General features: G+C 51.9%; 1 protein-coding gene and 1 long non-coding RNA gene across 2 annotated transcripts in view; one reads left to right on the top strand and one right to left on the bottom strand.

Moving 5' to 3' along the window:
* Nucleotides 1-24121, bottom strand: part of CATSPERD (catsper channel auxiliary subunit delta) — a 43599-nt gene that overhangs the window by 6966 nt on the left and 12512 nt on the right. Inside the window, exons 7-19 of the mRNA XM_040461616.1 lie at nucleotides 22255-22368; nucleotides 18761-18844; nucleotides 16868-17018; nucleotides 15897-15992; nucleotides 13433-13515; nucleotides 12020-12196; nucleotides 10456-10569; nucleotides 9611-9700; nucleotides 8834-8892; nucleotides 5540-5618; nucleotides 4086-4138; nucleotides 1619-1693; nucleotides 699-827 (exon numbers count right to left, since the gene is read on the bottom strand). Of these exons, the coding sequence (XP_040317550.1) occupies nucleotides 699-827; nucleotides 1619-1693; nucleotides 4086-4138; nucleotides 5540-5618; nucleotides 8834-8892; nucleotides 9611-9700; nucleotides 10456-10569; nucleotides 12020-12196; nucleotides 13433-13515; nucleotides 15897-15992; nucleotides 16868-17018; nucleotides 18761-18844; nucleotides 22255-22368 (1304 nt within the window). The remainder of the gene's footprint in view (nucleotides 1-698; nucleotides 828-1618; nucleotides 1694-4085; nucleotides 4139-5539; nucleotides 5619-8833; nucleotides 8893-9610; nucleotides 9701-10455; nucleotides 10570-12019; nucleotides 12197-13432; nucleotides 13516-15896; nucleotides 15993-16867; nucleotides 17019-18760; nucleotides 18845-22254; nucleotides 22369-24121) is intronic.
* On the top strand, nucleotides 176-23434 carry LOC121021344 (uncharacterized). Its single transcript, XR_005786513.1, has 4 exons — nucleotides 176-545; nucleotides 5197-5321; nucleotides 22081-22200; nucleotides 22965-23434. It is a non-coding gene; the product is annotated as an uncharacterized LOC121021344 (long non-coding RNA).

Here is a 24121-nt window from a genome sequence, read left to right as displayed (position 1 = left end):
GATGGTCTGCAGGGCACTGAGTTGAGCCCCCCGGCCTCCAAGTGCTTACTTAAATCGATTGGCATTCAGTAAAATGGAAAAGCTGCTTCCTCAGGCGCACTGGCCCCACGTACCCCCCCTCCACACACACACCCCTCCCCCCGGCTCATGAGTACCCACCAAAGTGTAACCATCACGCAGGGTGGGGTGTGCAGGGGGCGTGATGGAGGAAGACGGCAGAATCCACAGAGGGGGCAAATGAATGCTCGGACTCAACCATGTCCCCCAGAGCGCCCCCCACCCCCGGGGACTGTATTTGGAGGTGGGGCCTCTACACCGGGAATTAAGGTGGAATGAGGTCCTCAGGAAGGGCCCTGATCCCACAGGAAGGGGAGGAGACGCAGTGTCCCGCGCGGGAAGACGCAGAGAGAAGGTGGCCGGCTGTGAGCCAAGGAGGGAGCCTCCCCAGGAGGGGGACCCCCGCCCTGTCCACGCTCTGACCTTGGCCTTCTGGCCTCCGGAACCCTGAGAGAATCACTGTCTGCTGTTTGAGCCCCCAGTCGGCGGTAAATTTCGTTATAGGGGCGGGAGCTGAGAGATTGCAGGGAGGGGACAAGACAAGGGCGGGGGAAGGTGTGGAGAGAGGGGTGGGGAGGGCGGCGGTGAGAGGGGTGCGGAGGGGGGAGCGTTATCTGAGGGGCCGGGCTGCGGGGTCTTACAGTTCCACCACCGGCCTCCAGGGGGTGTTGTAGTAGACGAGGCGGGGGCAGCCCAGCTTCTCGTACCGGTAGTTCACCACCAGGTCCTCGCGGGACATCTGTCCCCGGAAGTTGGGGTCATACGCTTCCCTAGGCAGACACAGGGAGGGGGCAGTGGATGGCCCTGCGCCGCCATCCTCCCCCATCAGACTGTGGGCGTGCCAGACCTGTGCAGTCGTGGGAACCGAGTCCTTAAAATAAATCCCCGTGCCTCTCCTATCTCTGGCCCTCTCTCTGTCTCTCCTCCTGTCTCTGTCTCTCTCTTAGGCTCTTTGTATCTCCGAGTGCGTCCCGTCACTTTTCTCTCTCCCTGGAGGTCCGTGTCACGCACCTGTCCGTGCCCCCCCAGGTCTGAGTGCAGGTTCACTGGCCGGGTTGGGCCTTGGCTGTGGGTGTGGACCGGAAGGTGACTGACTCCTGGCTTATATCCAGGGGGCCGTGGTGTATAAAACACACGCGTGTCTTCATACTGGGGGTCGGAGTTCTCTGTTCCCCGGGTTCCAAGAAGGGTCGAGTCCCACCCATCCCACCCCATGCCCACTTGGTGGCCCTGGGGACCAGCTGCACTGCACAGAGGTCACCCTGGCCCTCACCCCCTCCTGCCTTGGTGAACAGTGTTGGGCTAACTGCCAGCTCAGAGGAACAGGTGCCCGGGCCCCATGAGCTGGTGGCAGGCTGGCAAGATGGCAGAAAGGTGGCCTGGTAGGTGGGCAGACCTGAGCCACATCACAGTGGCCCTCCCACAGGCCCGGCACCTCCCCTACCTGTCCTCTCCCCACCCCGGATTCCCTTCTGTCGGGAAATCAGTTTAAAAACGATTTCTGAGTTGTCTTTGGGGCTGGGACAATCAAAGGTTTCACCAACGGGAACCTTAGGCTCACTTCTCGATGATGTAGCTGTAGTTGTCCTGAAGGCCCACGGGGTCCAGGATGCCGTTGGAACAGGCTGAGATTTTGCTGCAAGCGAGAAAAAGCGGTGAGAAGCTTCCAGAACCCACAGAGCACCAAAGGATTGTGAATTCTTCCCTTGGACGCGTATACCCCCGCTGGTTTGATTTTGGAGAACTTTCTTACTTCCATCCTCCCTACCAGGCCCAGAATCTCTCCAAGGAGCCAGAACTCGTGTGGGAGACCGACATCAGAGGCCAGGACCTAGGCGCTGGGTGCCCTGGCTCTTGAGTCCATCATTTCCTGGGTTTTCTTTGTAGTGTTACATCTGTGCCTGCCTCTTTATGCAATATGGTTTATTTTGGGCCGGTTTCAGATTTTAAGGACTAGAAATCATGCTGTGTGTGTCGTTTCGAATCTTCTGTTCCACATCCCTGGCACACGGCTATGATAGTCCATTGCATCGAGCCACTGCACCTGTTTATTTCCTGTCAATGGGATTCGAGCTGGCCTGCTTCCAGCTTGGAGCTATTAGGAATAATGCCGCTGAGAACATTCTGGAACCCTTGCCAATGTAAACGTGCCAGATTGGAATTGCTGGGTCAACAGATGTGTTTTCTAAAGCAGCTGAAAAACGTACATACCCGCGGCACAGTCTGTGCGTTCCGGAGGCTGCCAGGGGCTCCCGGTCCTTACCAGTACTTGCTCCTGGCCGGGCTTTGTAAATTTCACCACGCTGGTGGATGAGAGTGATGGTCTCTAATAAAAGTTTTCATTTTCTTTTCCCTATGAAGTGAGGCTGACCGCATTTTCGGCCCCTTTTCCTATGCTTACCAGCCGTTTGGATTCCTTTCTTGTTTCTTTCTTGGAAGTGCCTGTTCAAGACTTTTGCCCATTTTTAAAAAATTAGTTTGTTTGTTTTTTTAAATTATTAATTGGTAGGAATTCTTCATAAAGTCTCAGTAGCACGTGTGACGCTTGATCTTGGGGTCATGGGTTTGAGCCCCACAGTGGACGTAGAGATCACTTAAAAAATAAAATCTATTTTTTTAGTTTTTTATTTTCTGAGATATTTTTAAAGGTTTATTTCTTTAGAGAGAGAGTGCGAGTGGGAGAGGGGCAGAGAGGGAGAGGAGAGAGAGAATCTCAAGCAGGCTCTGCACGGTCAGTGCACGGCCTAACGTGGGGCTCAAACTCACCAACCGTGAGATCGTGACTTGACCCAAAATCAAGAGTCAGATGCTTAACCGACTGAGCCACCTAGGCACCCCCACCCAAATAAAGTCCGTTTACAAGTCCATTGCTGGTTATGCATGTGCAAATATCCTCCCCACACTCTTTATGGCAAAAGCTATTTGTATATTGTTTAAAAAATGTTCCCTGCACATCATGTCCTTGTGTATAAATATATCATTTGTTGATTCAACAAAATGTTTCCATTTGGGGGAAATGTGGTAAAATCATCACCTGTGTTTATTGGTGCCCTTGAGCAGGGGACATTGAAGCTGGCCCCGACTAGCTCCTGAGAGCCAAGCATTAAATCTGCTGGAATTTTGTCGGCCGGTGGATCATTCACGATGGCGCTTGAAATCCACACGGAGTATTCACACCACAGGAACTGGCAAGGGCTGCAATTCGGGGCCTCCCCCTCCACCCAGAACTGGTTGTCACCCATTTACCAGCACGCCACTGCCTGCAGGGGAAGAGTATGGCAATTTGGCTGATCTTCTGGTTTCTTCCTTTTTTTTGTGCCTTGGATTCTCGGGGCTGCCTTCCCTGGGGGTAACTATGGAAACTGGAGCAAAGTTCCCCCAAAATATCAGGAACCAATTAAAACCAAAACTGTAAGCAATTGTAATCAAAATGGGGAATTCAGGGACTCGCAAAAGACGACAAGAAAGAAAGAAAGAGAGAGAGAGAGAGAAAGAAAGAAAGAAAGAAAGAAAGAAAGAAAGAAAAGAAAAGAAAAGAAAAGAAAAGAAAGCGAACAAACACATGATTAGGAGAGAGAGCAAAGTGTAAATATCACCCAGCTGGTAAAGGAGGGGAGAACACTGTGCCAGAAACCAAACTCAGCCTATCAGTATTCATTATTTAACTATTTCTTTTTTTTCCCCCTAACATTTATTCATTTTTGAGAGATAGAAACAGAGCGTGAGCAGGGGAGGGGCAGAGAGAGAGGGAGACACGGAATCCAGGCTGCAGGCTCCAGGCTCTGAGCTGTCAGCACAGGGCCTGACGCAGGGCTCGAACCCACGAACCGCGAGATCATGACCTGAGCTGAAGTCAGACGCTTAGACATCTGAGCCACCCAGGTGCCCCATTATTTTACTATTTCTTATGAGAATGTTAAATATACATAAAAACGCACAGGAAAATGTCACCCGATTTCAACAGTTGTGAAACAACTGTGACCAAGCTTGTCACGTCCCAGTCCCCGCCCCGATATCGACACACTTACTTCTGAATGACGATCTTTTTCTCCTGGTCACAACCCACTGAAATGAGTGCCGTCTGCGGAGGAGAGAGGCAGCGATGCTGACCGGGGTCGGTGAGGGCCGCTGACGGCCCGGCTGTGTTAAGAACCCACGTGGGGACACTCACACCCAGGAGAGACAGGAAACGGTGTGCCCAGATCCTGACACGGTGACCCAGTCTCCCGGGACTCACTGTAACTGGGCCTGGCCCCGCGGAGCTCAAGCCCTAAGGGCTTGCCAGAGCTATGGGGGTGCAGTTAAGTCCCCTGTCACTAACTTATATCTTAGTTCCAACCAGAGACCAGTTTATAAGTGTGGGACAATACTTGGCATACAGAAGACAAACATGGATTTACCGTGGGACAGAATGCAATATTCCTATCAATTTTACAAAAATCGTGGTAAAGGGGTGCCTGGGTGGCTCAGCTGGTTAAGCGTCTAACTCCTTTCCGGTTCACGTCATAATCTCATGGTTCGTGAGATCGAGCCCCACATCTGTGCTGACAGCACAGAGCCTTGCTGTCTTGGGATTCTCTCTCTCTCTCTCTCTCTCTCTCTCTCTCTCTGCCCCTCCCCTGCTCTCTCTCTTTCTCTTTCTTTCCAAATAAATAAATAAACTTTAAGTAAATAAATAAGTAAATCAATCAATAAATAAACTTTAAAAATGTGGTAAAATACACAGAACATGAAATGTCCCATCTTAACCATTTTAAGCGCAAAGCTCAAGGCCATCAGGCACACTCACACGGCTGTACACCCACCCCCACCAACTGTTTCCAGAACCTTCTCATCTCCCCAAACTGAGACTGTCCCCATGAGTCCTGACACCCCACCCCCTGCCCCACCCCTGGTGCCCACCATCTGTCTCTGTGGACAGGACTGCTCTGGGGACCTCAGAGAAGTGGAATCAGACAGTATTTGGACTTCTGGGATTGACTTATTTCACTGAGCGTAACGTCTTCAAGATCCATCCATGTTGTGGTGGGTGTCAGCACGGACCGCCCTGTGTTTATTGGTTCACCCATCAGTGGACATTTGGGTAGCTAACACCTTTTGACTATTACAAATAAGGCCACTGTGAATATATGTGTACAGGTTTCCGTGTGGATGTGTGCTGTTTTCCGTTCTCTTGGGAGCACCAAGGAGTGCTGTCACCAGAGTTGGCCAGAGGTGTTCTGGGGATGACCGAGGAATGAGACGAGACACCTGCTCCTAGGATGGTGAGTCTTGAGGGGCAGACCTGGGGGATGCTGTTGCGGGGCTGAGGGGGAGGCGGGGGGCAGGGAGTGACCCTCGCAACTGGGACCAGATCACCTCCATTTTCAAATCCTGAACATAGGCTCGGCCAGCCCCTCAGGGAAAATCCAGGGGAGACCCACCACCATTATTCTTAACGCTAACAACAAAGAATATGGGACAGTGAAAATTTGGGACATACCAGTGGCTTCAGGTCCACACATGAAATTTCCTTGTTGGCTACGTCCAGAGTGATGGTAGATACTGTGGGTTTCTTTATGCTGCGAGGCAATGGGAGTGTGTATTATCACACATCAGTGTCACAAATAGTATCAGGGTTAAAAACAATCACCAACCCACCGATTTACTTATCCATCCATCCATCCATCCATCCATTCATGATCCATCCAGGCTTCCGCTTGTCCATCCATTCATCCATTTGTTCCAGAATACTGACTGAGAGAACCTCTGCTCACACGTGGTGGCCCCACCCTCCCTTGAGTTTCTACTTCTTCTTGAGTCAGTTTTATTCATTTACGTCTAATAACTTCTTGAAAACCACATCTGACATCCATTATTATTACCTAGCTACGTATCATAACATTATTATCACCTAGCTACGTATAATGTTTTCTTGTTCCGTTTTTCATTGAAGTATAATTGCAATACAATATCATATTGGGGCTCCTGGGTGGCTCAGTCTGTTGCACGTCCGACTTCGGCTCAGGTCGTGATCTCGCGGTTCACGAGTTCGAGCCCCGCGCCCAGCTCCGTGCTGACAGGTCAGAGCCCGGAGCCTGCTTCGGATTCTGTGTCTCCCTCTCCTCTCTCTGCCCCTCCCCCACTCATCTCTCTCTCTCTCTCTCTCTCTCTCTCTCTCTCTCTCTCTCTTTCAAAAATTAAAAGCATTAAAAACATTTTTTTAAAGAAATGCAATATCATCTTAGTTCCAGGCGTACAACATAGTTATTTAATGTCTGCATACATTGCAAAAGGATCGCCATTAATAGGCTAGTTACCGTCTGTCACCATACAAAGTTAATACAACATTCCTGACCGTGTTACCCAGGCACTTCAATACATCCCCATGACTTCTTTATTCTATAACTGGGGGCGTATTTCATTGTATACATACACCACGTCTTCTTTATCCATTCACCTCTAGATGGATCGCTTAGATTAGATGGCTTCCATAATTTGGCTTTTGTAAATGATGCTGCAACAAACAAAGGGGCGCTTGTATTGTTTCAAATTAGCATTTCGGTCTTCTTCAAATAGTCAGACCTGGAATTGGGTTGTGTGGTGGGTCTCCGTTTCATTTTCTGAAGAGCCTCCGTCCTGTTCTCCAGAGTGGCTGCACCAGTTTGCATTCCCACCAACAGTGCAGGGCGCCCCTTTCTCCGCATCCTCGCCAACCCTTGTTTCTTGTGTTGTTGATTGTAGCCATCGTGACGGGTGTGAGGTGGTGTCTCGGTGTGCTTTTGATCTGTGTTTCCCTGAGGCTGAGTGACGTGGGGCATCTTTTCACGTGTCTGTTGGCCATCTGGATGTCTTCTCTGGAAAAGCGTCTCTTCAGATCTTCTGCCCATTTTTTCATCGCGTTGCTGTTGTTGTTCTTGAGTTGCGCGTGTTCCTGACGTGTTTTGGACGTCGGCGTCTTCTCCCAGTCAGTGGGCCGCCTTTTCATTTTGTGGGTGGCTTCCTTCACTGTGTGGGAGCTTTTGAGTTGGGTGAAGCCCCTCCCCTTATTCTTTGATAAGTCTCCACACTTGTCCTTTTCCGTTCTACTGTTTTTTCAATTCTCTCCTCCTTCGTCAGGATTGCGGGGCCGCCTTGTGTACTGGGCTTCTGAAGAGCCAGCTTTATGTGTCACTTTGACTTTATCCTGTCTTTTTGCCCTCTGTTTAATACATTTCAGACTGGGGCGCCTGGGTGGCGCAGTCGGTTAAGCGCCCGACTTCAGCCAGGTCACGATCTCGCGATCTCGCGGGATCTCGTGATCTCGCGGTCCGTGAGTTCGAGCCCCGCGTCGGGCTCTGGGCTGATGGCTCAGAGCCTGGAGCCTGCTTCCGATTCTGTGTCTCCCTCTCTCTCTGCCCCTCCCCCATTCATGCTCTGTCTCTCTCTGTCCCAAAAATAAATAAACGTTGAAAAAAAAAATTAAAAAAAAAAATAATACATTTCAGACTGTATCATCATTAACTCCCTTCTTTTTGTGGTTCCCCTGGCTAAGTTCAATGTTTACTTCATGCGTCTTTAGTCCGTTCTTCCCCCTCATAATAAAAGTGCTCAGGGTACAGATTTTCCTTTGAGTATGTTTCAGCCGTGTTGCACGGATTCTAGGATTCAAGGGTTATTTATAAAAGCGTCTCTTACTTTCCAAGAAAGGGGGCTTTTTGTCATTGGTTTTGTTTTTCTGGCCATTCAGTTCTAGTTTTGTTGGATTATGGTCTGAGCATGTGGTCTGAAAATCTCTACTGGGAGATCTGGTTGATTTTTTTAATTGCCAAGTACATAAAAAATTGAGTTAAATATATTTTTTTAAATGTTTATTTATTTTTGAGACAGAGAGAGACAGAGCATGAACGGGGGAGGGGCAGAGAGAGAGGGAGACACAGAATCGGAAGCAGGCTCCAGGCTCTGAGCCATCAGCCCAGAGCCCGACGCGGGGCTCGAACTCACAGACCGTGAGATCGTGACCTGAGCTGAAGTCGGACGCTTAACCGACTGAGCCACCCAGGCGCCCCGAGTTAAATATTTTTTTAATGTTTATTTGTTTTTGACAGAGAGAGAGACAGAGTGTGAACAGGGGAGGGGCAAAGAGAGAGAGGGAGACACAGAATCCAAAGCAGGCTCCAGGCTCCGAGCTGTCAGCACAGAGCCTGACACGGGGCTCGAACTCACGAACCGCGAGATCGTGACCGGAGCCGAAGTGGGACGCTCAACCGACTGAGCCCCCCCCCCGGGCGCCCCTAGAATACTTTGGTTCCGATGTCTTAGCAAATTCCAATTATATGTGATACAGTGATACAAAATTCCACACGTAGAATGAAGACTTGTTGAAATACATATTCTAGGGACCCCCTGTGCGTGGGGTCACGCAGGACGTGTCCTTCTGTGTCTGGCTTCTGTCACCGCACACAGTGTCCTCAGGGTCCATCCATGTGGTGGCAGGCGGCAGGATGTCCCTCCTTCCTGAGGCTGGGTGATATCCCAGCGTGTGGATGGGCCACACTGTGTCCACCCACTGGGCCGTCTGCGGATACGGGGCTGTTTCCACATTTTGGTGACTGTGAATCAGGCTGCTGTAAACACAGGTGTGCACATATCTGTTCCAGTCCTGCTTCCCATTCTTCCGGGTGTAGACCCAGAAGCGGGATTGCCAGGTCATATGGTAATTCTACGTTCAAGTCTGGATCTCGGCCCCGCGTTCCCAGATCTGTCAAGGGAACCCCATACACGGGGGCCGCCCACTCCCATCTAGGCGACCACGTACCTGGAGGTGAAGTTGGGGTTGGCCCTGCCCCAGTGGTGCTGCTGCCTCAGGGAGATGTTCTGTGGAACCGAGAACAAACACAACGGTGGGGCAGCCCGGGGTGGCTGAGGATCGGGGCTCTTTCCAGCTGCCTCTTGATTCTAATCGTACCACCGGTGAGAGGCTTCTAGAAGTTCATAGAAATGACCAACCCCAAGCTCCTTCGTTTCCTGGCTGCCTTTGTCTGAGGGACCCGGAGTGAGGGGTGACTTTGTTTCCCCTCTTCTTTAGGAGGTGACGGGGACCGGTCCAAAAATCCCCCTGTGGCTGACTGATGCCTTGTCAGGCTCCTGTTTTGTGGAAACTGCCCAACCCTACCCTAGGCTTCCGGGGTCAAGTGCAAACTCCACGGTGTGACCGTGAGGCCTGGCTCGGCCCTGTGGAGCACCCTGGCCTCCTGTTTGGCCAGGACCCTCCTGCCCCCCCCCGCCCCCCATTTCACCTCCATCCTCGTGCCTCAGTTTACCCAGCTACCCAGATTTCCCTGGGGCTGTGTTAGGCTCTCTGTCACGCCCTCCTGCTTGTCCCCTGTGCTTCCTGCCTGCAGGGAGCAGGGGAGGGGCGGGGAGCAGCAGGGCCGTGTCCCCTCCAGATGCTTTAGCGCCTTATCCAGCTGTGGGGGGGCGAGGAAGGAAGTTCAGGCCGAGGAAGCCTTCAGGCGGCCGGACCCAGCTGGGCCCAGTCAAGGCTGTGCCCTTCCCTGCACTGACCTGGGCCTGGGGCAGGGGCGCTGCTCACCAGTCTGTGCTTGGTGTTTCCGTCATAGGTGTAGCCGTCCTCGTAGATGGCCACCTGCAGCCCCAGGGAGTGGGGGTTGCTCACCATTGCCTGGTGGGGGGTGGGGGGTGGGGAAGGAGACGCACACCATTTTCTGGGGCCGGGGGACACAAAAGGGCGCCACTGGGATCTCACCACAGGGGACCCCTGTGCCCCTTCACACTAAAAACCGAGCTTGCTCTGCAAAGGCAGCCGCCCCTCCGATCCCCATGCCCCTGCCCCACCTTGTCTACCCCGCAGTGTGGCCTCTGAACCCCGGCACTGCAGACAGCTTGGAGCTGTGGGACCCAGACCCGTCCCTGCTGGTGGGTTTGCACCCACCCTCCCCCACCCCGGAGGACCCCCAAGGAGGCCCGTCCTGCGCAGGAGGCCGAGGGGAGAGGCCGAGGGGAGAGTCCGAGATAAGAGCCGGAGCCAGCCTGGCCTCCCCTGGCTGGACTTCACCCCATGGCCTTACATTAATCCGCACCCTCCCCCCCCAACCCCTCCCCACCCCGCCCCCCTTCCCAAGAGTCTGGGCTTGGCCACTTGGGTTTCAGGTCTGGGGACCCCCACTGTCTCTTGAGCACCTCCCGCCCTGTGAGGGGAGGCGGGAGTTGGGGCTGCTGGCCGGAAGCACAGAAGCAGGATGGAGGAGGAGGCACGGAGGCCCCGGGGAAGGAGGCCAGCCGGGCGGAGGCCGTTTCTCCACAGCGTCACGGGTGAGGGCTCTCCCCGGGCGGTGCCAGGGGACTCGCAGGGCCTGCGACGCTGGGGGGACCCCAAGTACCAGAAGCACCGGGTGGCTCAGGAGGAGGTGGCCTTACCAGTGGGACCGGTGACCTGCCTGGCCGCGGAATCATGAGCGCCGTGAGCTGCAGTTTGCTGTTCATGTCGATGCTGTACATCCTGTTGTCAAATTCTCCTTGCAGAAGCTCTACCTGGGCAGAAACGCCGCGTAAATCAATCCGTTGCATCAGATGCGTGGGGGCGGGCAGGCAGTGGTCTCCCCTGGGGATGGAACCTTCTAGTCTTTCATGCACGCCACTGTCTTCCCTGCCAGATCCTGCAGCCGCCCCACCCCTCCGTAGAGCCTCGCGGCCCACCCCATTGCAGACGAGCCTCCTCTTTCTAGAAGTCTCCCCACCCCCCCCCCAACACACCTGATTTTTGCCATAGTTGCTTCTTTGCCAAGTGCTCATCCCTAGGTGATGTAACTTGGTCCGGCCCGTTTTCAAACATTGTTCTAAGCCCCTTGCAATCCACAGGCTCCCCCTTCACCCCGCCCTCTTCGTGTCTCTTCATCTCTGAAGCCCCCCAACTGCTGGACCCGTAGATTCTCACAGTCTGGATTTTCCTGGTGCAGGTGGGCGTTGGAGGACGGGTCTGTCAGGTTTGGGTTATTACACTTTGGCTTATTATCTAATACTGTGTGATTTGTCTTTGCTGCCCAGCTTTCATCCAGGGGATTTTTGCGTTTTGCTTTTTTTTTTTTTTTTTACATTTATTTATTTTGGGGAGACAGAAAGAGACAAAGCGTGAGCAGGGGAAGGGCAGAGAGAGAGGGAGGCACAGAATTGGAAGCAGGCTCCAGGCTCCGAGATGTTGGCACAGAGCCTGACGCGGGGCTCGAACCCACGAACTGTGAGAGCGTGACCTGAGCCGAGGTTGGACGCTTAACTGACTGAGCCCCCCAGGCGCCCCTGCGTTTTTGTTTTTGTTTTTAAAGTAGGCTGTAGCCCAACGTGGGGCTCAAACTCACGACCTGGAGAACAAAAATCACCATGCTTTTCCGACTGGGCCAGCCAGGCGCCCCGTCACCCGTGGGTTTTTGTTACACTGTGTAGTTGCTGGTTTGGGTGGGGCTTTTGGTGGGGGTGGGATTTGGGAAAACTACTTGCTAATGGCACAGCCTTTTTCCCCAGAAGAGTTCAAGGGCCCACAAGAAAATCCCCATGGCTGGGGACCGATAGTTTATTGTGGCAAGTAGAGGTAAGGAGAAAAAAATCACTCCCGTCTCCTAGCACCATCATTTCATAAGAGGATATTTTCATAGATCGATACACTCAGTGGTTGTTTCCCATATCGCTAAATGCTGTGGATCCAAAGGCCATTTGGAAATGGACACCCTAGGGGCGCCTGGGTGGCTCGGTCGGTTAAGCGGCCGACTTCGGCTCCGGTCATGATTTCACAGTTCATGGGTTCAAGTCCTGCATCGGGCTCTCTGCTCTCAGCACGGAGCCTGCTTCAGATTCTGTGTCTCCCTCTCTCTCTGCCCCTGTCCCATGTTCTCTCTCTCTCTCTCTCTCTCAAAAATAAGCGTTTAAAAAAAAAAAAAAAAAGAAAGAAAGGGTGCCTGGAACATTGATCTAAACAGTTACGATCACATACTTTGCAAACGTCAACTTGGAGTTGGGGATCCATGAGAATCTCCTGAACGTTCATAGGGCACCTCTGGAAATCAAAAGCTGGAAACATCGGATCAGGGAGCGGGGTCAGTATTTCCACTTGCCCCACATCAGTGAACATCACGGCTGCCTCTTGGGACCAGATGTTTTGGCCTGAAAACTAAGAGAAAAGCAACTTGGGAGATCGGGTCGTTCTAAGTCTTTTTTGAGGATGTAAATTTTATCTCACGATTCAGGTTTAAATTTAGAAGGAAGACCAGATAAAGTCATCAGTACGCTTCATTCATTCCTTGGTGATTAATGATGGAAACTCCGTATTTCCTCAGCAGAGAGGATACACAGGAAATAATTCTAGACTTATCCACAGATCCCGGACCGCTCTGGAAAGTTGGACGAAAGCTAATGACCCTCCCCCAGAAAATGCCGTGGTTGTCAAGAATGTGTCAGTGTGACAGGGGGTCCTGGGTGGCTCAGTCGGCTAAGTGTCCGACTCCTGGTTTTGACTCAGGTCATAATCTCACAGCTTGTGAGTTCGAGCCCCATATCAGGCTCTGTGCTCACAGCGTGTAGCCTGCTTGGGATTCTCTCTCTCTCTCTCTCTCTCTCTCTCTCTCTCCCCCTCCCTCCCTCCCTCTCCCTCTCTTTCCCTCTCTGTCTGCTCCTCCTACGTTCACTCTTTCTCTCAAAAGTAAATTAACTTTAACGGTCCTCACGTTTCTTTTCTGGCTTAGCTGCTAATGAGTTACGGGCCCTTAGGAAAGAGAGAAATCTGAACTTCAGTTTTTCCTCTCTTGTAAAAGTTGGATGAGATTATCTCCTTCCTGGGGTTTTGTGAGAGTGAAATAAAATTAGACAGGCATGACGTAAAAGGGGATGTGAAATAACTCTGGCATCACCGCTTCCGGTCTCTCTGTGACTCAGTTTTTCCATCTGTCCCATGGGGACAATACAAGGTTCTTCGACTTCTTCTTCTTCTTCTTCTTTTTTTTTTTTTTTTACGATTATTTGTTTATTTCTTTTTTAGTTATCTCTACCCTCAACGTGGGGCTCGAACTCACAGCCCAAGATCAAGAGTCACATGGTCCGCCAACCAAGCCTCCCAGGTGCCCCCGAGGTTCTACTTCTAAGACGATGGTCGGGATTAAATGGGGTTAACAGAGGGAAACCGCTCAGACCAGCACCTACTATATCCTGAACGCCCAGTAAGTTTTAGCTGCTGTGGCCGTAAATCCCATATTAATTAAAATCATTAAACGATTGCCGTTGTTATTAAAATACCAGTACTATTCTCATAACTAGAGTGATTTCCCGCCTTCAGGAAAAGGATCGGCAGCTTGAGAACGAGACCGTAATTCCTCACCGACAGGGCGATAAACAGCACTTTGAATGTACCTACTTTGATTAGAGAACTTGGCAGGATTCCGAGGCTGCCATAATACAAACTGTTCTCCCGAGTTAAGACTGCCAGTTCATTCTGATCTAGGAGAAAAGAAACAAGACAGAACAAAATGGAAATGAGGGCTGTTTCCGTGGACAAAACTGTAACAAATCTAACAAGTTGTGAAAAAACAATCACGCCTGATTCCATCATATAGACCAGGGGTCAGCAAACTTCTTTTGTAAAAGGCCAGATGGCAGAGGTGCCTGGGTGGCTTGGTTGGTTAAGCATCTGACTTCGGATCAGGTCACGCTCTAACGGTCCGTGAGTTCGAGCCCCGCGTCGGGCTCTGGGCTGACAGCCCACAGCCTGGATCCTGCTTCGGATTCTGTGTCTCGGCTCTCTCTGCCCCTCCCCCACTCATGCTCTGTCTCTCTCTGTCTCAAAAATAAATAAACGTTGAAGATTTTTTTTTTTTTTTTTTTTTTAAAAAGGCCAGATGGCAAATGTTTTCTGCTTTGCTGGTCAGGTGCTTTGTTACAAGTATTCACTTCCCTGACAGCAGCTACAGACCGGTTGTAAATGAACGGACGTGATTGCATTCTAAGAAAACTGTATTTTTTTTTTTTTTTTGAAGTTTGTTGATCTTGAGAGAGAGAGAGAGAGAGAATGAGCAGGAGGGTAGGCGAGAGGGAGGGAGACAGAGAGTCCCAAGAAGGCTCTGAGCCATCAGCGCTAAGCCTGATGGGGGGCTCGAACTCACGAACCGTTGAGATCATGACCTGAGCAGAAACCCAGAGTCGGATGCTAAACAAAAATTGTTTTCTTCCGTGTGTATGCATGTGCCCGGATGAACTAGAACTGAACTAACCGGTCCTCCACGGGTGGGCCTGGAGGTTGTTTCCGGTCTTTCGCAGACACAGAGTTCCAAGGAACACAGGAGAGCACTAAAAGGTTTTCTGAAAGGGTCAACATGACCGGATGTGTATTTTTATTCTTAAAAAAAGAAGACAAGGGAGCTTTCAGAAAAAGTGAGGCTTAAGCTGAACCTTGGGGAAAGCCTCTGATATAGAAAAGTGGAGGTGTGTTTGAGGAGCGGGGAGTGAATTAATGTACTGAGGGTTTCTTGACCTTGGCGCTAGTGAGGTTAGGGACCAGATCCTTCTTTGCGGTAGTTTGGGGGTGGGGGTGGGGTGCGTCCTGGCACTATAGGATGTTGAGCAGCGTCCCTGGCCTCTACCCAGTAGATACTAGGAGCACGCCCCCCGATGAGACAACCACGGATGTCCCCAGACACCGCCGAGTGTCCCCAGGTTGACGAAATGGGGACTTGGCTGTACAACAGGTAAAAGGTTTCAGGTATGCAGGAATTAATTGTATTTGTAATGTTAGGAAGAAAAATTCCTCTAAGGGACCATGCACCACTGGTTTAATTTTAAGGAAATGTGTATCATGGATTTCTATAATTATGAGTTAATTTTAAATAGATATAGGGACATAGATAGTAGGATGTAATGCAACGATCAGCAAACAGAGGGAAATAGTGACTTAAAACTCAAGCGACGGCCCCCTTCGCCCGGTTTACTCCACTATTTGCCTTTCCAACCCATGAACCGTGTGAGGAGAATTACTCGGGCGAATGTCATCTTTTAAGACAGCACCAGGACAATGATTTGGTTGCAAAGAAATCCTGGGGATGCCAGCTGGTGGGGGTTGAAACGTGTTCCCTCCAAAAAAGACAGATTGGGGTCCTAACCCCCAGGACCTCAGCAGGTGACTGTATTTGGAGATCAGGTCTTTCCAGACATGATCAAGTCCCAGCGAGGTCATCAGGGTGGGTCCTAATCCAATATGACTGGCATCCTTATAAAAAGGGGCACCTGGGAGGCCCAGTCCGTTGAGTGTCCGACTTTGGTTCAGGTCATGATCTCTCAGTTCGTGGGTTCGAGACCCGCGTTGGGCTCTGTGCTGACAGCTCAGATTCTGTGTCTCTGCTTCTGATTCTGTGTCTCCCTCTTTCTCTGCCTTGCTCCACCCCCCCCAAAAAAACATTATTTTTTTTTTTTAAAGGGGAAATATGGACATGGAGACATGCCCAGTAGGGGGCACAGTGTGCAGACATAGGGGACAAGGACCGTCTACAACCCAGAGAGACAGGCCTGGGGCACATCCTGTCCTAGAGCCTCTGCGGGGAGCACGGGCCAGCCCACATGTTGATGTCGGATTTCCGGCCTCTAGAACCGTCCCCGCACCCTCCTTCCCCGGTTTGTGGGCATTTGTGGTAGCGGCCTTAGGAAGCGAGCACCCGATGAACGGTCCATCGTGGTGAAAGGGCACAATAGTTTATGGCGGGAGCTGCATTCGAACGTGCGATGATCACACTGTGGTTTGGTTTGGGCCGGACTGGATCTAGCGGGGTCAGCGGCAAACAAGCCCAGTGTAGGGCACCTTCTAGAAAGCTACCCGTAGGCTGGCCACGCACTGGCAGCGATGTTGTGGATGGTGACGTTGGCTTCCGAAACGGAAGAATACGAGATGCCGGGTTCTTCGTCCATGGGGACAGGGTAAACGAGCTGACCTATGAGACGACAGGGCAGGATCATGAGGAAAGGGACCCCCGCCGCCCGCCCACCCCAGCCCTTGGTTAGCGACTCAAGGGGTAACCGAATGGAGGCAAACACGGCCCGGGGCCGCACCGCCGTGGAGCGTCGCACAGAATGCGCTTAGGTTTGAGCAAAGCAAGCCTGGGTGGGACAGGAACGCCAGGCACCGGCTGCAGGGTTCCGGAGAACTGCATTTCTCACTGCGGGAGGCATGAATGCCCTGGAATGCCTTTTACTATATGGGTAACATGGCATCAGAGCTTCCTTTCTGGCATGAGCGCCCCGAATGGACCAGTCAGCCCTGAGCCCTTTCCTTGCATGGGGTGGGGCTGGGGCGGGGGTGGGGGGAAGACAACGGGGTTCAGGCGGCCTGACTGGTGCTGTGAAGCGGGCTGCGATTGTAGGTGCCCCTGCAGCCACATTGTGCCCAGGGGGCCCTGACAGTCCGCCTTCCCGGGGTGGGGCTGCCTTCTGCTCCCTGTGTCATGCTGGCTGGCGGGCTGGGACTCATGTAGCAGGCCAGCCGGAGGTGCGGTGACTTTTCCCGGCCAGGGGAAGCCCTGAGCCACGTCCCAGAGTCGTGAACCCGTGGTTCCTGGTTGGAAGACCAGGGTTGGCCTAGGTGACTGGGGTGAGGGGTGACTTTCAGAACCTGCCCGCATGGCCCTAAAGACTAGAGGAGGCAGGAAATGGGGTGTGGTGGGGTGCGGGACACAGTGAGGGCTCACAGTGGGAATGGGTTGGTCCCAGTCTGCTCAAGCCAAGGGAGAGAAAAACCCGCTGTGCTTTCCCCACCCAAGGGGACATCGTGGGGACACCGAGGGCGGCCCCAAGCCTGGGCCTCGCTCACCTGCGTTTCCAGAAACCAACAGGCTCTTCTCAAACCAGAAGATCAGAATGCCTTTCTGGCCTGGGGTGATGAGGATGTCAAGGGTCCCACTGTAGTCAAAGGGCAGCCCCAAACTGCGGTTCAGGGGGTGTTCTGAGTAGCTGAACATAGCCTGAGAGAAGGAGATCGCTGAATCCCGGGGGGTGACAGAAGGAGTCACTGGGTCGAGGGCGTCCGCGAACTTGGTCACTGGGGCTTCCTTCAAGCCTTATTATCGGGGCCAGTGGTTCTCATTGGGGCGGCCCTGCCCCCAGGGGACACTGGGCGATGTCTGGGACGTGCGGGGCAGTCGGGACTGGGGGAGCTCCTGGAGTGGAGTCGATGAGGCGGGGGTGCTGTTCCACACCCACAGCGCCTGGGATGGCCCCAAACAACTATTCCTGCCACAGGGCACGCAGGGCTGAGGCGGAGGAGCCTCTCTGCCCTCTCCCTCTGGGCTGCCAGAGACACAGCGCTCAGGGCAGGATGGATGGCACGCGGCCCCCAGTGCCCCCACCTCGAGGACACGGGGGCCGGGCTCGTCTCCCTGACCCACTGAGTCTGTGAGCGCGCATCGGGCCCGACCCAGGCCCTCTGTGTAATACGCCGGCTGGCTCCGGTCCCCTGTTCCCGGGCTGGGCTGCCGGATGGCAGAGGAGCCAACTAAGACAACACGGCAAACACGAGGGAGGTCAGACTTGAATCGCTGACAGGGGAGGCCAGAGACAGGGCGGAGCTCCCGGCCACCCCTCCCCCATGTCGAGGGCCGTGGGGTCAGGCGAGGGGCTCCCCTCACCGCAGAGGGAGCCCCAAACCAAAGGCTCCTAAAGTTTCAGGCACTCAGGGGCCAGGGGGAAGGGAAGCCAGGAGCGGAAAACCACTGAGCACTGAGTACTGAGTACTGAGTACCAAGCAGAGAGGTGCCCTGCTGGTTTCTTCCTTCTCCTTAAGGAGGCTGTGGTCAAGGCACCTCAACAGACTTCAGCTGGACTACAGACAGAGACCTAGGGTCAAGGGCCCAGTGGCGAGGAATGCAAATGTGCAGCGAGCAAACCCCCCAGTGTAGACGCCTGCCAGCCAAAGCCTCTGGGATTGTGGGTAGGCAGGCCTGAGAAATCGTGCGCCGGTGGTAACCACGTGGACACCACCGCACTCACTCCAGAGCGACGCACGGCCCAGGGAACCTTATGCTAATGAGGGCACTCACGTGGGGACGGGACCACGCACCTGATCAGGGGGCGAGGGGCTTTCAGCCACGGAGGTCAGCCCAAATTCTGGAAGCTTCCTCACAGCAGGGCTCCCCTGAACCACAGAGCTGTACATCCCACTTACAGTATCTGAAATGCCTGGGTACTGACTGTACCTAATCTTTTTCTGACTTAATATTTTTTTCTTCAAATGCACTTTCCAGTCTTATTCTACGGGGTATCTGTGATATCTGTTTCATATACCAAGTTTCTGAATACACATGAAAATAATCTTTAGCCAATAGTTCAACATGAAACATTTAAGACGATCTTTTGCGCGGTCAGTGACACATGCCCCACACCTTGTACTGTATCCCTACTGTTCAGCACAGTGCTTAGCACCTCCTGGACACCACTTAAATGCTGCCAAGTGCATGACGGAGTGGACAAATGAATGCGGGGGGAGATGGGTGGTGGGTGTGTGAGTGGGCAGGTGGGTAGATGGATGCATAGGTAGGCAAATGGATGGATGAATGGCTGAGTAGGTAGGTGGAGTGGTGGGTGGATGAATGGATGGACAAGTAGGTGGGTGGATGGATGGATGGGTGGATGGATGGATGGTTTTAACGAAAACCTGGCTTAGGGCAAAGGTCAGTTAAGTCTTTCATCCCTGTCCAAAGCTACTCACCTTCCCTTGGTCAATGAGAAGCAGCCCAACCTGTGACAAGGAGTGAAAGTAGAAGACCCCACCCAAAGACCCGACTAGTTCTGCCTGTGAAACAAACAGAAACATACAACACATGAAGAAATCATTAACATGTGTTTGATTTTGACTCCACATCACCTAGTAAGCTAAAATGAAGGAAAGTCTATTTTGTTCTGGTCTATTTCCCCTCTAGGGAAATGTAGCATGTAGGAGAGAACCTTGAATGAAGGCAGCCTTGTTTGGGGGGTGCTGGGGGAAGTGGTGCGACCCAGATTGCCAGATGCTTGCCTAAATCATTGCCTCCTGCCTTGGTTCCTCATGCCTGATTTCTGGTTGGTCAGCAAAGTGCCTGGAAGCCAAGCGGAGGCATGAGGTCACCCAAGGGCCCTAACCTAGGGGCAGTGGGACAACACAGCTGGCTGCCTCCAGACATCTCCAGGTAAGAGAGAGAAAGACTATTATTTTATTTAAGCCTCTTAAGTTATTAAGGGGAACTTTCTAATAGAGACAGTGCCATGAACTGAATTGTGTCCCCCCACCAAATTCGTATGTTAAAGTCATAACCCCCCGTCTTAGTCCATTTTGGCTGCTAATGGACAGTTTGGCTGCTTAGTGCATTTTGGCCAAAATGCCACGCAGTAGCTTATAAACAACAGAAGTTTAGTGCCCACAGTTGTGAAGGCTGCAAATCTGAGGTCAAGGTGCCAGCACGGGTCACGTGAAGGCCCTTCCGGGTTACAGTCCTCTTGCTGTGTCCTCACATGGCAGAAGGAGGCTAGCAAGCTCTCTGTGGTCTCCTCTTTTATAAGGGCACTAATCCCAATCATGGGGACTCCACCCTCATGATCTAAATGCTCCCAAAGGCCCACCTCCTAATACCATCACATAAAGCACTAGAATGGCAGCACATACATTTTGCGGGGAGGGACACAAACATTCAAACCAGCAAACCCGATGGGATAGTCCTTGGAGGTGGGGCCTCGGGTAGGTAATTAGGTTTAGATGAGGCCGTAAGAGTGGAGCCCTGATGATGGGGTTAGCTTCCTCGTAAGAGACACTAGAGTGTTCTCTCTTCTCTGTGTGAGGACACTGTAAGAAGGTGGCCATCTGTGAGCCAGCAAGAGAGCCCCCACCAAGGGCTGAATCTGCCAGTGTCTCGATCTTGGACTTTGCAGCCTCTAGGACTAGGAGAGATAAATGTCTGTTGCTTGAGTCACCCAGTCTGTGGGGTCTGTTGTGGTGGCCCAAGCTGACCAAAGCAGGCAGTCAATCCATCCCAACTGGCAGGAGTTGCCCATCAGCTCCCCACCAGACACGCCGACTCCTCCCCTGCTGGCAGAACCCCAAGGGGATGAATCACGATTGCTTGGAATCTCAGCCCTTTGGCACAAAAATAACAATAACCACGCATGCACGCATGCGCGCACACACAGCAGGAAGACTACTGTATTAATAATTGGTGTTTGAGTGAAGGGGACATCGCGGAGAAGAGTAAACATCACCTAGAACTTGACCTTCTCCCCTGGGGAGGGGAGGAGTGCATTTTTGGTTGTACTTAGGATAGTCGTATTGTGTTGGGCAGAATGACGACCTTGTCAGTGTCTTTATTTGGAGAGGAAGTACGGAGATGTGTATGGATGCCAAGCTGACCAGGGGTGGACTCGTGTTGGTTCGTCGTATGTGTCAGCTGGACGGAGCTAAGGAATGCCCAGGGAGCCGGTAGAACATTATCTCTGGGTGTGTCTGTGAGGGTGATTCTGGAAGAGATTAGCATTCAGTTCAGTAGACCCAGCAAAGAAGGCCACTCTCACCAGTCTGGGTGGGCATCACCCAATCTGTCGGGGGCCTTACACGGAACAAAGAGGGGGAGGAAGGGTGAATTTTTCTCTCTTCTCGAGCTGGGATGTCCATCTTCTCCTGCCCTTGGACACCGGAGTTTTTGGTTCTCGGGCCTTTGTCTTCAGACTGAACAGCACAACCAGACTTCCTGGTTCTCCAGCTCATGGATGGCAGACTGTGGGGGCTTCTCTGCCCGCATAACCGTGTGAGCCAATTCCTATTATCGGTCTGTCTGTCTGTCTGTCTGTCTATCTATCTATCCATCATCTACTACCTATCTACCTTTCGGTGTTTCTAGTGATGACAGTTTTCAACGAATCACACATGTTAACCCTGAGTCCTTCTAGGCTTACTTCCGGATGAAAGTATGTAGTCGGTTAGGTTCTAGGCTCCCTTGGGCCTCCTGGGCAGGGCAGAGAAAGAGCGTTTGGGACACAGAGTTTGTGAGCAGAGTAGACTCTTTCTTCCTTCCTTTGCACATACTTCCCGAGTGTTTGGGGGGTGAGGCCATTCTTTGCATCAGAACAAAATCTCCTCATCCCCTGGGCTACCCCAGCAGCCTGTCCACTCCAGCTGTTGGGATCCCAGCCCTGCCCGGCACTCCTCTGGGCCCTCACCCCTCTATCGGTTTCCTGGGGCTGCCATGTGCTCGATGGCTTAAAACCACGGAAATTTACCGTCACCTTTGTGGAAGCCAGAAGTCTGGTGTTGGCAGAGCCGGCTCCTGCCGAGGCTGAGGGAGAAGCCACGCCACACCTCTCTTCCAGCTCTTGGTGGTGGCCAGTAATCCTCGGCATCCCTTGGCTTGTAGCCGCACCCCTGCAGGGTCTCCCTGCGTCTTCACACGGCCCTCTTCTCTGTGCGGGTCTCCCCGTGTCCTCTCCTTCTCTTACAAGATACCAGTCCCTTTGGATTTAGGACCCACCCTGGTCCAGTGTGACCGCATCTTGACTAACTAAATCTGCAAAGACCCTTGGGGCGCCTGGGTGGCGCAGTCGGTTAAGCGTCCGACTTCAGCCAGGTCACGATCTCGCGCTCCGTGAGTTCGAGCCCCGCGTCGGGCTCTGGGCTGATGGCTCAGAGCCTGGAGCCTGTTTCCGATTCTGTGTCTCCCTCTCTCTCTCTGCCCCTCCCCTGTTCATGCTCTGTCTCTCTCTGTCCCAAAAATAAATAAACGTTGAAAAAAAAATTAAAAAAAAAAATCTGCAAAGACCCTGTTTCCAAGTAAGGTTACACTCTGAGGTCTCTGGGGTTCTGGATGAACCTAATTTGGGGAGGGTGGGCATATATTCGACCCAGGACAGTTCTCTCGTCTGTATAATTGGGATGATGATGTTACCTGATGGTACGGATCTTTGGATGGGCCTGGGGCTAAGGGCCATAATTATTGTGCAGCCTTTACTGTGGCTTTACCACAGTGTCCTATGACCTAACATCTTTTGTATCCTTTCCTAACTCCCTAGTCTCCCTAGCCAGCTCCTTGGACCTTGAATTTCCCCTACCCTCCCAGCCAGTTGGACTCTTTAAAGAGAGAAAAGCCCTTGGCCACCCAGCGACTGCTGATTACCCCCACCATGCAGGAGGTAAATATCTATTTGTTGATTTTGCTGTTCATGTTCTTACCAAATTGAACATACCTGTCTTTCGTAGGCAAACTTCTGAAATGTGTATCCCCGGGTGTTTGAGAAATACACATGGGTCTGAGATATCTGATCTCCATGCAAATAAGCAAACACGGAATTACTTATATCCTGGAAGAACAGACACATAGAAGTCTCTTTACTTTTTTTCCTAAATTTTTTAAATGTTTGTTTATTTTGAGAAAGAGAGAGAGAGAGCAAGCAGAGGAGGGGCAGAGAGAGGGAGAGAATCCCAAGCAGGCTGAGTGCTGTCAGCACAGAGCCCCACATGGGGCTCAGACTTACAAACCCTGAGGTCATGAACTAAGCCGAAATCGAGTCAGACGCTTAACCGACTGAGCCACCCAGGTGCCCCATAAAACAGTCTCTTTAAAAGCAGAGAAAGGGTAGAGCTTGCAACTGACAGACAGATACGTTTTAGAGAGTCTAATGCACAGCATAGCGATGGCAGGCAACAATATGTATTAGCAATTTCAGAGTTGTTAAAAGACTAGATCTTAATTGTTCTCACCACACACCAAAAAGGGTAATCATGTGATGGAGGTGTTAGTGAATGCTATGATGGCATTTACTGCCACCTATACGTGTATCAAATCAATACACTGTGCACCTTAAATTGACACATTGTTGTATCTCAATTATATCTCCATGGGGGGGAGAAAAAGGAGATAGATGTCGGTGATCACGCTGCTGGGTGTTTATCCTAGAGATGAAAACTTCTGTGCGCACAAGAATGAAACCTTCATGGCAGCTTTGTTCGTAATAACCCCCAAAATGGAAACAACCAAGTTCACTCCGTGGAGTATTACTCAACAACGAAGCGGAGTGGGTTCAATACAAGTTTCCGGAGCACTCTGCCGAGAAGAGCTGGTCCCCAGAGTCACATGTCGTACGATCCCATGTATAGAACACTCTTGGAATGATGAGGTTATAGTGAAGGAGAACAGCTTAGTGTTTGTCAGGGGTTGGGGAGAGTGGGGCAGGGGTGTATGGAGAGCTTTGGGGTGATGGAACAGCGTAGTATCTTGAGGGTAGTGGCAGTTCTGGGACTTCACACGTGTGACTTCAAACATGGCATAGAACCAGACACACGTGTTATTTCCACGTCGCTTTCCCAGTTTTAGTTTTTAGTATTTTTTTTAACGTTTGTTTATTTTTGAGAGAGACGGAGACAGAAGACAGAGCACGAATGGCGGAAGGGCAGGGAGAGGGAGGGAGACACAGAATCTGAAGCATGGCTCCAGGCTCTGAGCTGTCAGCACAGAGCCTGATGTGGGGCTCGAACCCACGAACTGTGAGATCATGACCTGAGCTGAAATTGGATGCTTAACTGACTGAGCCCCCCAGATGCCCCCTCAGGGGCCCCCCACGTTTTAGTTTTATACTGTAGTTACATAAGATGGAACCATTGGAAGAACCATTGGTAAAGGGGGCACGGGACTTCTTGTAGGGTCTGTAATTATTTCAAAATAGCAAGTTTAAAAAAGGAAGAAACTTATTTAAAAAAAAAGAGAGAGAGAGAGAGAGAGAGTAGGGGGCACCTGGGCGGCTCAGTCTGTTGAGCATCCGACTCTTGATGTCGGCTCAGGTCATGATCTTGTGGTTCATGAGATCAAGCCCCACATTGGGCTCTCCTCACAGTTGGGATCCAGGTTGGGATTCTTTCTCTGTTGCTCTCTCTCTCTCTCTCTCTCTGCCCTGCTCTCACTTGTGCACACGCTTTCCCTCTCAAAATAAATAAATAAACATAAAAAAAAAAAAAAAGGAACAAAGGTGGATATATTCCTGCCAGCCAGGGGATCCCTCTCCTGAACCGGGGAGAAGAGACATTGCCCAAGCCCATCCTGGGACTTGATGTGCCAGC

The sequence above is a fragment of the Herpailurus yagouaroundi genome, unplaced genomic scaffold (genome assembly GCF_014898765.1).
Source record: "Herpailurus yagouaroundi ecotype Mexico unplaced genomic scaffold, PumYag 295, whole genome shotgun sequence".
NCBI classification, from domain to species: Eukaryota; Metazoa; Chordata; class Mammalia; order Carnivora; family Felidae; genus Herpailurus; species Herpailurus yagouaroundi.
Note: the sequence above shows the minus strand (reverse complement) of the source record. Positions and strands in the feature narration are given on the sequence as shown.